The 14,339-nt window shown below is 45.6% G+C and overlaps 1 protein-coding gene across 1 annotated transcript in view; it reads left to right on the top strand.

The window, feature by feature from the left end:
• cd99l2 (CD99 molecule-like 2) overlaps positions 1-14,339 on the top strand; it is a 162,525-nt gene that overhangs the window by 135,551 nt on the left and 12,635 nt on the right. Inside the window, exons 6-8 of the mRNA XM_078412665.1 lie at positions 3,623-3,706; positions 10,040-10,126; positions 10,701-10,739. Of these exons, the coding sequence (XP_078268791.1) occupies positions 3,623-3,706; positions 10,040-10,126; positions 10,701-10,739 (210 nt within the window). The remainder of the gene's footprint in view (positions 1-3,622; positions 3,707-10,039; positions 10,127-10,700; positions 10,740-14,339) is intronic.

Genomic DNA, 14,339 nt, shown 5'->3' with positions numbered 1-14,339 from the left:
CCAGTCTTTCAACATATGACAGTCCCGCTATTCCGGGAATTAACCTAGTAAACCTATGCTGCACGCCCTCAATAGCAAGAATATCCTTCCTCAAATTTGGAGACCAAAACTGCACACAGTACTCTTAAAACTTAAATCTCTATATTTCCAATAGCTCCCACTTCTGTTCAAGGTCATTGATCTGAAACTTTAACTGTGTTTGTCTCTCTCAACAGCTGCTGCCCGACCTGCTGGGTATTGGGAGCATTTTCTGATTTTTGTCTCTTTAAGCTAGAACTTCTACTTGTTTTCCAGGTAAAGAAAGGCTTGTGAGGTGGTGAAAGTTTCATTCAAAGTTCTGCACTGACATCTGTTGGCAGAAACAACAAACTACCACGTGAAGAGAAGTGATTACTTACCTTCTTCTTATTCTAACTGCTCAGGAGCTAAATAGGCCCGGGAATGGGAACTTAACTATCTGTGGATACTACCCTCTGTAGTTTATCACCGGGAGACACAAGAGACTGCTGATGCTGGAATATGGAGCAAAAGAACCCTGTTGGAGGTACTCAGTGGGTCAGGCAGCATCTGTGGTGAGAGATGTGGAGTTGCGAGGGGAAAGAGTTTAATGGAGATGTGCGGGACAAGTTTTATACACAGAGAGTAATGGAGGCCTGGAACATATTGCCTGGGATGGGGGTGCAGGCAGAAATGATAGTGGCATTTGTGGCCTTTGGATGGGCAAATGGAAGTGAAGGGACTCAAGCAATATGGATCATGTACAGGCAGATGAGATCAGTATAACCTGGCATCATGTTCAGCACAAACATTGTGTGGCCTGCGATGTACTGTTCTATGTTCTTTTGACTCTAGATGTTAGACTTTAGAGATACAACATGGAAACAGATGACTGGGGGTATATAAAGAGAGGGTTGATCATTTTTCAAAAGATTGTGGTGCAGAGGAGACATTGAGGGCTCTGAGGAATACCAGGTCAACTATTTCCTCTGGCACATTAATCTGAAAATATGCAGCTTTATCTGTCTGCTTTTCAAATATAATTATTTCTAAAAATTCTTTCAGTTTTTGTTTTGGTCTGTAAACAATTTAAAAGGTGATGTCCACTAATAAAAGAGTCTCAAATGCGCAGACATAATTACAAGATAAGGAGCAGTCAGTGGCACAGCAGTAGGGATGGTAGTGTAGAAAGGAACTACTGAAAAGCTCTTTCAGTCTGAAGAAGGGTCTCGACCAGAAACGTCACACATCCTTTTTCTCCAGAGATGCTGCCTGACCCGCTGAGTTACTCCAGCATCAGTGGCAGAGTTAGATAGACACAAATAGCTGGAGTAACTCAGCGGGACAGGCAGCATCTCTGGAGAGAAGGAATGGGTGACGTTTCTGGTCGAGACCCTTCTTCAGACTCAATGGATGACGTTTCGCGTCGAGACCCATCTTCAGAGTTGCTGCCTTACAGCACCAGAGACCCGGATTCAATCCTGATTACCGGTGCTGTCTGTGCGGAGTTTGTACGTTTGTACCAGGCGGGTTTTCTCCGGGTGCTCCGCCTTCCTCGCTCACTCCAAAGGCGTACAGGTTTGTAGGATGATTGGCTTCTGTGAATTGTCCCTCGTGTCCAGGGAGTGGATGCGAAACTGGGATAACATAGAGCTAGTGTACGTGTGATCGTTGGTCAGTGTGGACCAGGTGGGCCGAAGGGATACAGCTGTTTCCACGCTGTATCTCTAAAATAAAACTACAACTAAACAACACACGGTTTGGAATTTGTTTCTCACAAAGCACGGTGAACTTTTGGAATTCCCCACTCATGGGTGTTGGGCTGGTTAGACGGCCAGAGATATTGAAATTGAATTGAATTGAATTAAATTGAATTGAATTGAATTGAATTGAATTGAATTAAATTGAATTGAATTGAATTGAATTGAATTGAATTGAGTTGAATTGAATTGAATACATTTATTAGCCAAGCATGTATACATACAAGGAATTTGCCTTGGTGCTTTGCTGGCAAGTAACAACATGACATACAGTAAACAATTACGAATAAAACATTATAATTTACGCGTGTGAAGAATGAAATAAAATAAAGAGGGGGGTTGATAATTTTTTGAAAGATGAGGAAAAGGTGCAGAAGAGTTGGTGATGCCTGGGGTTGATTGTCCATTGAGGGCCAGGTGGGCTGTGCTATCTCCTATTTTCCTGCATGTGGACAATATGAAGCTTATGAATGCAGTAACATTGAAAAGCAGGGAAGCCAGGCAGCAGTTTAGACACAAAGGAGCAGTTTGATCATTTGTCCATTTATCTTAATGATGTTAATTGAGTGATAACCTCTCCTGCTCCTCTTCGAATATTGCAGTTAGGTATTCACTTGAGATGGGAGTGTGGCACAGTTCAACATACAGGTGCTCCTCAACCTACGTTCCGATAAACCCATCGTAAACCGAAAATATCGTAAGTCGAAATGCATTTAAATACTCTTGATCACGTGGCCGGAAGCGAGCTGCGGGTCGCTGCCGTTGCCCAGCGTTTGCACCATTGTAAAGTCCAAATATCGTACGTCAAAGCATCGTTAGTCGGGGAGCATCTGTATTTCACATGGCGCAGTGCTTCTCTGCTGTGGTGTCGCATTCCATTAACGCTAATGTCATCTACCTGGCCTTACACCCATGGCCAAGCCTGGCACAACTGGTCTAAGTCTGTTCATGAAGTCTTCGCTGTTGTTGTGGCAAAGTCCAATGCAGCAACACTGTGCAGCTGGATAAGGTGTAGAAGATTAAATCCCATCAAATATCTAATCGCATCAGGAAGTCAATGTCAAAACCATGCTTGATCCACATACGTTGGTGAAACTATGAAAATTAAGCTCTTAACTTGAACAGACTCCAGCAGTCTGAAGTCAAATCCATCTCTGAGGTACTGAAGCCATCTCTCCAAAAGTATTAATTTGTTGGTTATAAAATTCAAGGTGAACTCTTGGGCACTTAGGGTGGCACAGTGGCTCAGCTGGTTCACAGTGGCAGAGTCTCACGTTTGATCCTGACCTCGGGTTCTATCTGGGTGGGGTTTGCACCTTCTCCCTGTGACCACGTGGTTTCCTCCGGGTGCTCCGGTGTCCTCCCACATCCCAAAGACGTGCGGGTTTGGAGGTTAAGTGGCCTCTATAAAATTGCCCCTGGTTTGTAGGGAGCGGATGAGGAAGAGGGAATAACATGGAAGTAGTGTGAACGGGTGATCGATGGTCAGCACGGACTCGGTGGGCCAAAGGGTCTGTTCCCATGCTGTATCTCTAAACTAAACTTAACTTTTCTGCAAGAGGTTAAAGGCTAACGGACTGAGATGATCCATTGCTTCTGCCGGATGCCACTTCACTTTTTCTGCCATTCCCACCATTTCTTTTTGAAAATGTCTGTATGCGCCTTTGATTCCTAGGCTTTCATTTATCCTGCGTAAATTTCTTTCAGTCTGAAGAAGGGTCTCAACCCGAAACGTCGCCCATCCCTTCTCTCCCGAGATGCTGCCTGGCCCGCTGAGTTACTCCAGCATTTTGTGTCTACCTTCGATTTAAACCAGTATCTGCAGCTTTTGTTTCCTATAAATTTCTTTCCGTTTGTTTCTGTAGGTGATTTAAGCCTGTTGGATCTTTTTACACCTCCTCATAAAACCACGAAAGCACCCGGAACCACAAAAAAGCCACCAAAACAGAGTAAGTCGCTTTTGCTTATTGCTTCTCGTTAGATGGTAAAGCAGCGAACTAGGCGGTCTTGGTATTTCAGAGGACTCTGATGGATCCCTCCATTCCATTGTACACTGGAACTCTGCAGTCACCTCTGGCCCCACAGACTCTCAGACATTCAGTTTAGTACAGTTTAGTTTGGTTTATTACCGCCCATGGATTTTGAAATTGCAAAGTGTTGATTTACACAATCCCTGAAATGTATTCCCAGGACTCACCTGATAGTGCCACTGTCTCACAGTGCCAGAGACGTGGGTTTGACCCCCCCAACCTCGGGTGCTGTCTGTGTGGAGTTTGCATGTTCTCCCTGGGACCACGTGGGTTTCCTCCCACATCCCAAAGATGTGATGGTTTGTAGATTAATTGACCCTCTGTAATTTACCCGTTGTGTGCAGGGAATGTGGGGCGTAAGGAGTGGATAAGTTCAGCTATCAGGTACGATTGCAGGGCCCCAAAGTGGCCTAACAAAGGCTTTGTAGGACTGTGGGACAAATTCTGATTCTTTTCCTTCAGTTTATAGATCTCAGTCCCACTTTCCCTCCATCTCTTTGTTTCTTGTACCTGCCCCTTGACAGGTTAAGTCTCCTTGAATTCCCACTTTTTCTGGTTGCACTGCCTGAATCTATCATTTATAGATCTAAGTATCTTACATTTGCCTCATTGAAATCCATTTGCATTAGTTTTGCGCATTCACCTAATCTATCAACCTTAGATTTGATTGCCCCTGTAAGACTTCACTGATCAAATTTTGCCACTTAGAATTCTTGTCATCACCATCTTCAGCCAATTTTCTGTCCTGGTATCTATTTGCCTCCTTTATCTAACTGTCCAACCAGCACAGTGGCACAGAGGTAGTGCTACCTCACAGTTCCAGAGACCCAGGTTCGATCCTGACTACGGGCGCTGTCTGTACAGAGTTTGTACGTTCTCCCTGTGGGTTTTAGTTTAGTTTTAGTTTAGAGATACAGCGCAGAAACAGGCCCTTCGGCCCACGGGGTCTGCACCCCGCACATTAACACTATCCCACACACATTAGGGACAATTTACACTTTAAACAAGCAATGAACCTGCAAACCTGTACGTCTTTGGAGTGTGGGAGGAAACCGAAGATTTCGGAGAAAACTCATGCAGGTCACGGGGAGAACGTACAAACTCCGTGCAGGCAGCATCCGTAGTGGGGATCGAACCCGGGTCTCCGGCACTGCAAGGGCTGTAAGGCAGAAACTCTACCGCTGCGCCCAGTTTTCTCCCCGGATTTTTCCCGGTTTTCTCCGGGTGCTCCGGTTTCCTTCCACGTTCCTAAAATATGCACGTTTGTGGGTTACTTGGTTTCTGTAAATTGGCCTAAGTGTGTCGGATAGAACTAGTGTACGGGTGGTTGCTGATCGGCGTGGACTCGGTGGGCCGAAGTGCCTGTTTCCACGCTGAATCTCTAAAACTAGAACTTTTCTGGCATGCTTCACAGAAGTTCACAAAGTAGCTGGTTCTCCAACTCAGTCACATCCATAGATCTTTTCGTGTCCTCTGCTTTAGTCACTCCTCAGAAACTTGGTAACTTTTAGGTTTGTTGGGTGGCACTGGCATATTGAGGACTAACTTTTCTCATCAGCTGAAAGTTGTCAAGAAATCTGGTCTCTCCATCCATCCTTAATTATAAATCTGTGTGATATCATGCAAATGGCTCCTAGACTATATAGGCCAATGTCTCCCTATCTTCACCCCATCCTTCACCACTACCCCGTACCCACCTTTAAGAAACAGCAGTGAAATGTGCAGTAATGTTATTGAGTTGCTCATATATTGCAAGAGCCTGCAGGACAACAATCAGAGCATCTGCAATGTTCTCACCCATGTCCTTCAAAATCCTAGCACGGGAACAATGTGATGTTGGGGCAGGCACAAGGAACTGCAGATGCTGGAATCACAAATGAAACACAAAGTGCTGGAGTAACTCAGCAGGACAGGCAGCATCTGTGGAGGGAATGGTTAGGACCCTTCTTCAGACTGAGGGGGGGGGGGGGGGGCAGGAAAAGAGGTTGAGGTAGGACTAAGCAAGTGGAATAAAGAGTGACAAAGCCCTTTGTCACATCCCACCCATCAGCCGATCGAACCTTTATCCAGCTATCACTTGCCAGGCTGTGTCCTGCCCCGTCCTCTTTACCAGATTTCTCCCCCTCTACTACAATCAGTCTGAAGAAGGGTCCCGACCAGAAACAACACCTATCCATGTCCTCCACAGATGCTGCAAGATGTGTATGGAGGAGAACTTCTTCAAAGGGTCTCGACCCAAATCGTCACCCATTCCTTCTCTCCTGAGTTGCTGCCTGACCCGCTGAGTTACTCCAGCTTTTTGTGTCATCCTCCACAGATGCTGCCTGACTCGCTGTGTTACTCTAGCACTTTGTGTTTTGACGCTGGGGGCACTTTTGTGCCATTAATTTTTTTAATTGCTCTCATTTTCCTAATGCTATTTTTGGTTAGTCACTGTGATTATATAAAATTGATTTATTTGGAATGTCCAACACAAGTATTCCTTTTCCTTACTGGACATTAAGTTTTCCAGTCTCAATTCATTTGCAGCCATATCCCATCCATATTTTCCACACCACTCTCTTTTGGATGATTTTGTGCCTGCAATTTTCTTCCTTACACTCCATGCATTTGTGCAAAGAATGGTTACCTGGATCACACTCTCATCTCTTTGGTTTCTAGGGATTATTGAAGGCAGTGGAATAAGATTGGCTTTGGCAGAAGGGATAGAACATTAGGCCGGAGAAACGTGTTTAGTGGAAATCTTCAGGGCATACTACAATGGCATCTATTAGCAATTTGGAGTTCACTAGACAGATGGCACGGGACTGAGTTTGAGATTATTTTACTGTCACATATACCGAGGTACAGTGAAAAACCTTTGTTGCATGCTACCCAATCAGCAGAAAGACAGTACAAGATTACAATCGAGCTATCCATGGTGTACAGATACATGATAAAGGGAATAATGTGAATAACGTTTAGTGCGAGATAAAGTCCAGTAAAGTCTGATCAAAGATAGTCCAACGATCCCCAGTGAGGTAGATTGTAGCTCAGGACTGCTCTCCAGTTGTTGGCAGAATGGCTCAGTTGCCTGATAACAGTCGGGAAGAAACTGTCCCTGAATCTGTAGGTGTGTGTTTTCGCACTTCTATACTTTTTGCCCGATGGGCAAGGGGAGAAGAGAGAGTGGCCGGGGTGCGACTCGCCCTTGCTTATGCTGGTGGCCTTGCCGAGGCAGCATGAGGTGTAAATGGAGTCAATGGATGGGAGGTTGGTTTTGTGTGATGGTCTGGGCTGCGTCCACAATCCTCCGCAATTTTTTGACAGCAGTGAACAATAGACAATAGACAATAGGTGCAGGAGTAGGCCATTCGGCCCTTCGAGCCAGCACCACCATTCAATGTGATCATGGCTGATTATTCTCAATCAGTACCCCGTTCCTGTCTTCTCCCCATACCCCCTGACTCCGCTATCCTTAAGAGCTCTATCTAGCTCTCTCTTGAATGCATTCAGAGAATTGGCCTCCACTGCCTTCTGAGGCAGAGAATTCCACAGATTTACAACTCTCTGACTGAAAAAGATTTTCCTCATCTCCGTTCTAAATGGCCTACCCCTTATTCTTAAACTGAACAGTAAGGAGAGGGAGACAAGGGTGTGGAATGGGCAAATAGATGGCAGGTGAAATTTAATTTTGAGATATATGAAGTGTTATGTTTTAATCAGAAGAATGAGATAAGGCATTGGAAACCAGGGGGCGGGATTCTAAAAGGAATCAAAGGACATGGCGTTTTGAGGGTGGATGTGTGAAGTTTGTTGATATTGAGAGGGCAGTTTGAGAAAGCAAACAGAAACTTGAGACTTATGAATACAAGAACAAGAGTGAGGGGCTTACAGTGAATCTTTATAAAACACCGTTTAGCCCCCAGCTGGAGTTTTATGGGCGGCACAGTGCAGGAAAGATATGATGTCTTTGGATAGGGCGCTGAAGAGATTTACCAAAATGGTAGCAGGGATGAAACAATTTGGTTATGTTGGTAAATTAGAGATTAGTTACAATCAAGCCATCTGCAGTGTTCTGATTCAGGATAAAGTGTATAGGAAAATAACTGCAGATGCTGGTACAAATCGAAGGTATCACAAAATGCTGGAGTAACTCAGCGGGTCAGGCAGCATCTCTGGCGAGAAGGAGTAGGTGACGTTTCGGGTCGAGACTCTTCTTCAGACTGATGTCAGGAGGGGCGGGTCAAAGAAAGGATATAGGTGGAGACAGGAAGGCAGTGGGAGAACTGGGAAGGGGGAGGGAAAGAGAGGGACAGAGGAGCTATCTAAAGTTAGAGAAGTTAATGTTCATACTGCCGGGCTATGACACTGGAGGAGGCCCATGACAGAAAGGTCAGACTGGGAGTGGGAGGGGGAGTTGAAGTGCTCAGCCACCGGGAGATCAGGTTGGTTAAGGTGGACTGAGCGAAGGTGTTGAGCGAAACGATCGCCGAGCCTGCGTTTGGTGATAAAGTGTATAACGTTTAGTGCAAGATAAAGTCCAATAATGTCCGATTAAAGATAGTTTGAAGGTCTCCAATGAGGTTGATGGGTGGTCAGGTCAGTTCTTTAGTTGGAGAGAGGACCATTCAGTTGCCTGATCACAGCTGGGAAGAAACTATTCCTGGGTCTGGAGGTGTGCGTTTTCACACTTCTGTACCACTTGCCTGATGGGAGAGGGGAGAAGAGAAAGTGAGACTGTTCCTTGATTATGCTGGTGGCCTTGCCGAGGCAGCGTGAAGTGTAGATGGCGTCAATGGAAGGGAGGTTGGCTTGCGTGATGGACGGGACTGCGTCCACGACTCTGCAATTTCTTCTGGTCTTGTATGGAGCTGTTCCCAAGAAACGGGTGTTCTTTTTCCTGGAACGGAGGAGGTTGTGAGGAGATCCGTTAAGTGTTTAAACTTGGGAAAGGTATGGACAGAGTAGATGGCCAATCACCATGGAAACTGGCCATTCAGCTCACGGAGCCCACACTGGTAATCAAGCAGCCATCAACACTAATCCTATGCTAATTCCATTTTACCATTCCCCTTCACACCAGGGGAAAATTATTCCCATTGGCAAATGGCCCATGAGGTCGGGATCATAAAATGTAGGTGATTAACAAAAGGATCAACAAAGGCAACACAGTGGCAGGTGGAGCTGCTGCCTCACAGCTGCAGTGACCCGGGTTCAATCCTGACCTCTGATACTCTGAAGTGCTGGAGTAAATCAGCAGGTCAGGCAGCATCTCTGGAGAAAATGCATAGGTGACGTTTCACAGAGTGCTGGAGTAAATCAGCAGGTAGGTCAGGCAGCATCTCTGGAAGAACATGGATAGGTGACGTTTCACAGAGTGCTGGAGTAACTCAGCGGGTCAGGCAGCATCTCTGGAGAACATGGATAGGTGACGTTTCACAGAGTGCTGGAGTAACTCAGCGGGTCAGGCAGCATCTCTGGAGAACATGGATAGGTGACGTTTCGGGTCAAGAACCCCTTGGGTTCCTATTAAATATTGTCCCTCTCACATTAAGTATCTGCCGTCTTGGTTTTAATTCCATTACCTTGGGTAAAATACTCTGTGCATTCACCTTTCTATTCCCTTCATGATTCTATTCACCTCTCAGCCTCCTGCGCTCCAGGGAATAAAGTCGTAGCCTGCCCAACCTCTCCCTGCAGCTCAAACTCTCAAGGCTTGGCAACATCTTTATTACATCTAGTGGGAGAGTCCTGGACCAGAGGCCATAGCCTCAGAATAAAAAGACGTGCCCTTAGAAAGGAGATGATGAGGAATTTATTTTGTCAGACGGTGGTGAATCTGTGGAATTCGTTGCCACAGATGGCTGTGGAGGCCAAGTCATTTGGTATTTTTAAGATGCAGATTGATAGATTCTTGATTAGTACGGGCATCAGAGGTTATGGATAGAAGGCAGGAGAATGTGGTGGAGAGGGAAAGATCGATCAGCCATGATGGAATGATGGATGGGCCAAATGGCCTAATTCTGCTCCTAACACTTATGAACTTAAGAACTTCTGATTTTCCGACCACGCCTGTAAGCCAATGCCCTCTCTTGTTCTTTCCTCCAATGCCTTTGCTGTTCCCTTCTGTGAACATTGTCTCGTGTTTTCTCTTTACTGCTGGAACTGAAACTTTTCCTCCTGATTCACAAATTCACTTATTCCCCCCCCCCCCCCCCCCCCCCCCTTCTGCTTGGATTGAGTTTGAATGGATTTCCTTTGCAACCTTAGACACAGGTAGCGGCGGCATTGATTTTGACTTGGCCGATGCGCTGGACGACCGCAATGACAATAGCAAAGGAAATCGCGGCAACTCAGGTAAGGCCGACAGGTGAGAAGTGTTTGCATCTGAGACCAATCTCCACTTGAGACCATGTACCTGGTTGAAAGTTAACTGACTACTTTAAGCTTAAAACCAAAAGTAAGACCAGGGGAAAGAAACACAAAATCAAACTTTTTATTTACCTTAAATCTCTGGTAACCACCTTCTATTTCTTGCATACAAGTGAAGTGTTAGCTTTTCTCAATTGGAAAATTAGTTACTTTAAACTCAGGTGATATGAGGAATAATTCACCTTGATTCTAATGAAATCTCACTTGAAAATAGAAGGAAATGTTTCTGGTGACTAAAAGCTAGAACAGCATTCCAGCTGCTGTATCCTGATGGCCATTAAACTGAGATGAAGTGAGCAAATATTTTCTTTCAAACCAAACACACACATTCAGCACTAAACAGTGGGATTGTGTGGACTTCCAACTGGGGGAATGGACCGTGTTTTCTGGTGTAAGGTTGGAAAATGTTGCAGGTGGATCCTGCTGGAGTTATCAGAAAACGTGGATCAGACATTTATGTTCCACCATTTTCAGCTAAAGAGCTTCTATCTGTTAACAGATCGTCCTTCCACTCCAAGCTCCAAAGGAAATAAAGAAGGTAATGAAAGATCTGTTGAGGTGGCTGCCACAATTTGGGCAATCAGGTGTATTTAAAACACAACAAAGAGAAAGCTCGGCCTCTGACACGGTGCCCTGAATCAGAGTTTTATAGACAATAGGTGCAGGAGGAGGCCATTCGGCCCCTCGAGCCAGCATCACCATTCAACGTGATCATGGCTGATCATTCTCAATCAGTACCCCGTTCCTGCCTTCTCCCCATACCCCTTGACTCCGCTATCCTTAAGAGCTCTATCTAGCTCTCTCTTGAATGCATTCAGAGAATTGGCCTCCACTGCCTTCTGAGGCAGAGAATTCCACAGATTTACAACTCTCTGACTGGAACATTTTTCCTCATCTCCGTTCTAAATGGCCTACCCCTTACTCTTTAAACTGTGGCCCCTGGTTCTGGACTGTTGACACAACCAACAGGGTTTCTCTCGAAGAGGGCAGCACAGTGGCACAGCGGTGGAGCTACTGCCTTACAGCGCCAGAGACTCTGGTTTGATCCTGACTATGGGTGCTGTATGTGTGCAGTTTGCACATTCTCCCTGAGACCGTTTGGGTTTCCTTCAGGTGCTCTGGTTTCCTCCCACACTCCAAAGACGTACAGGTTTGTAGATTAATTGGCTTCAGTAAAATTGTAAATTGTCCCTCGTGTGTAGGATAGTGCCAGTGTACGGGGTGATCAGTGGTCGGTGTGGACTCGGTGGGTCGAAGGGCCTGTTTCAGCCCTGAATCTCTGAAGTCCAAAGTCCAAAAGATACTTCTTATGAGCATACACTTATGCATCACAGGAATCATACAGTGCTTCCAAAATTTAGCCCCATTTGTGAGGGTCTCGACATAAATGGTCAACAGTTCCTCTTCCCTCACAGATGCTGCTCGACATGCTGAATTTAGTTTAGTTTACATAGAAACATAGAAAATAGGTGCAGGAGTAGGCCATTCGGCCCTTCGAGCCTGCACCGCCATTCAATATGATCATGGCTGATCATCCAGCTCAGTAACTTGTACCTGCCTTCTCTCCATACCCCCTGATCCCTTTAGCCACAAGGGCCACATCTAACTCCCTCTTAAATATAGCCAATGAACTGGCCTCAACTACCTTCTGTGGCAGAGAATTCCACAGACTCACCACTCTCTGTGTGAAGAAATGTTTTCTCATCTCGGTCCTAAAAAACTTCCCCCTTATCCTTATGCTGTGACCCCTGGTCTGGACTTCCCCAACATCGGGAACAATCTTCCCGCATCTAGCCTCTCCAACCCCTTAAGAATTTTATATGTTTCTATAAGATCCCCCCTCAGTCTTCTATATTCCAGCGAGTATAAGCCTAGTCTATCCAGTCTTTCTTCATATGAAAGTCCTGCCATCCCAGGGATCAATCTGGTGAACCTTCTCTGTACTCCCTCTAAGGCTAGAATGTCTTTCCTCAGATTAGGAGACCAAAACTGTACACAATACTCCAGGTGCGGTCTCACCAATGCCCTGTAGTTTATCTTAGAGATACAGTGAGGAAACGGCCCTTTGGCCCATCGAGTCTGTGCTGACCGATGATCATCCCGTACAATAGTCCTATAACTACACCCTCGGGGCAATTTGCAGAAGCCAATTAACATACAAACCTGCACGTCTTTGGAAGGAGGAAAGCGGAGCACCCGGAGAAATCCCATGCAGTCACAGGGAGAACGTACAATCTCTGTACAGACAGCACCTATAGTCAGGATCAAACCCAGGTCCTCTGGTGCTGTGAGGCAGCAACTCTTAACGCTGCGTCATTGCTAATCCGCAATGCCGTGACTCGGATTCCTCCAACAGGTTTAACATGGAACATAGAACTGTACAGCACAGGAACGGGCCCTTCAGCCCAGAATGTCTGTGCTGTACATGATGCCAAGACCAACCCTTATCCGCCTGCACGTGATCCATATCCCTCCAAGTGCCTGTCCAGACGTCTCTTCAAAGTCACGATCGTATCTGCCTCCTCCACCGCCTCCAGCGATGTGTTCCAGGCACCCACTGCTCCCTTGCCCCACACATCTCCTTTAAACTTTGCCCAGGTCATCTTTAAAACTATGCCCTCTAGTATTTGATATTTTCATCGTGGGACAGAGGGTCACCATATCTTTGCCTCTCATAATTATATAAACCTCCATCAGATCTCCACACAATGTCCGGCATTTCAGATCAAAAAACATTCAAAGTCTGTCCAACCTCTCCCAGTAGCTAATATTTTTTATGGTGGACATTGACATATTCTTGATTAGTGCGGGTGTCATAGATTATGGGGAGAAGGCAGGAGAATGGGGTTGAGAGGGACAGATAGATCAGCCATGGTGTGGAATGGTGGAGTAGACTTGATGGGCCGAATGGCCTAATTCTGCTCCTGTGACATGATCTATGGCCCCTTAATCCTGGCACCATTCTGGTAAACCTCCTCTGCACCCTTTTCAAAGCCGCCGCATCGTTCCTGTATCGGGGTGACCAGAACTGCAAGCAATACTCAAAATGTGGCCAAACCCAAGTCCTGTAAAGCTCCATTTAGCTTTATAGATTCCAGAATCTGCTGCCTCTTGCGTCTCGAGATGCGTGCTCAACCTAACTCTGATTCAGCTGCATTGTGCTTCCCGATGTTGGCCTGACTCTTCATTCCCGAGATTCCCTGAGTGACCCAATTTACCTTGCAGCCACCTAGACAGTGCCCTCTGCATTCTGACTTGGCAATTATCTTCACAGATGTGCTTTATCCTCTGTAACCAATGAGTGGCCATTGAAAGCACTCTCCTCTCTGGTTCTCCAAATATTCTATTTATTCTCTGCAGCATTTACAAAAATATTATTTAACAGCATGCTATCTATCAGCTCTTCTATCAGAATCTATCTATCCCCGGCAGTGGATGTTTTCTGCACTTAAAATGGAGACTGATGCATGGCTAATGGTTTCTGTCTTCAAGTAATAATTATCCTCTTCTCAGCTGCAATCAACATGTGCAAATATTTGCTATCTGGTGTCTCTCCTTTTTAAATTGTGGTTTGCATGGTATTCAATGTTTAACAATTGAGAAAAAGCAATGATTTATTCAACTTTGTTTTAATTCGCAAAGAGTGAAACAATGACTGGTTTGTGAGTTGACATTTTTTACCCACATCATCGAAACAGACTTCCTCCAACATAAGAACCAGGGGCCACAGTCTTAGAATAAAGGGGAGGCCATTTAAAACTGAGGCGAGAAGGAACTTTTTCATCCAGTGAGTTGTGAATTTGTGGAATTCTCTGCCACAGAGGGCAGTGGAGGCCAAATCACTGGATGAATTTAAGAGAGAGTTAGATAGAGCTCTGGGGGCTAGTGGAATCAAGGGATATGGGGAGAGGTTGGGCACAGGTTACTGACTGTGGATGATCAGCCATGATCACAATGAATGGCGGTGCTGGCTCGAAGGGCCAAATGGTCTCCTCCTGCACCTATTTTCTATGTTTCTATAATCCTTACCCGCAAAACATCACTCCATACTTATTATCACAAATGCAGATGGTGGAAATTTATTGAGGTTTGGATAGTGATTGCAAAGAGAGATTATTGTTGGAGGGGGCTCGTAGAT

Source organism: Rhinoraja longicauda, chromosome 15 (assembly GCF_053455715.1).
Source record: "Rhinoraja longicauda isolate Sanriku21f chromosome 15, sRhiLon1.1, whole genome shotgun sequence".
In the NCBI taxonomy this organism is placed as follows: Eukaryota; Metazoa; Chordata; class Chondrichthyes; order Rajiformes; family Arhynchobatidae; genus Rhinoraja; species Rhinoraja longicauda.
This window is presented reverse-complemented; position numbering and strand designations above follow the sequence as displayed.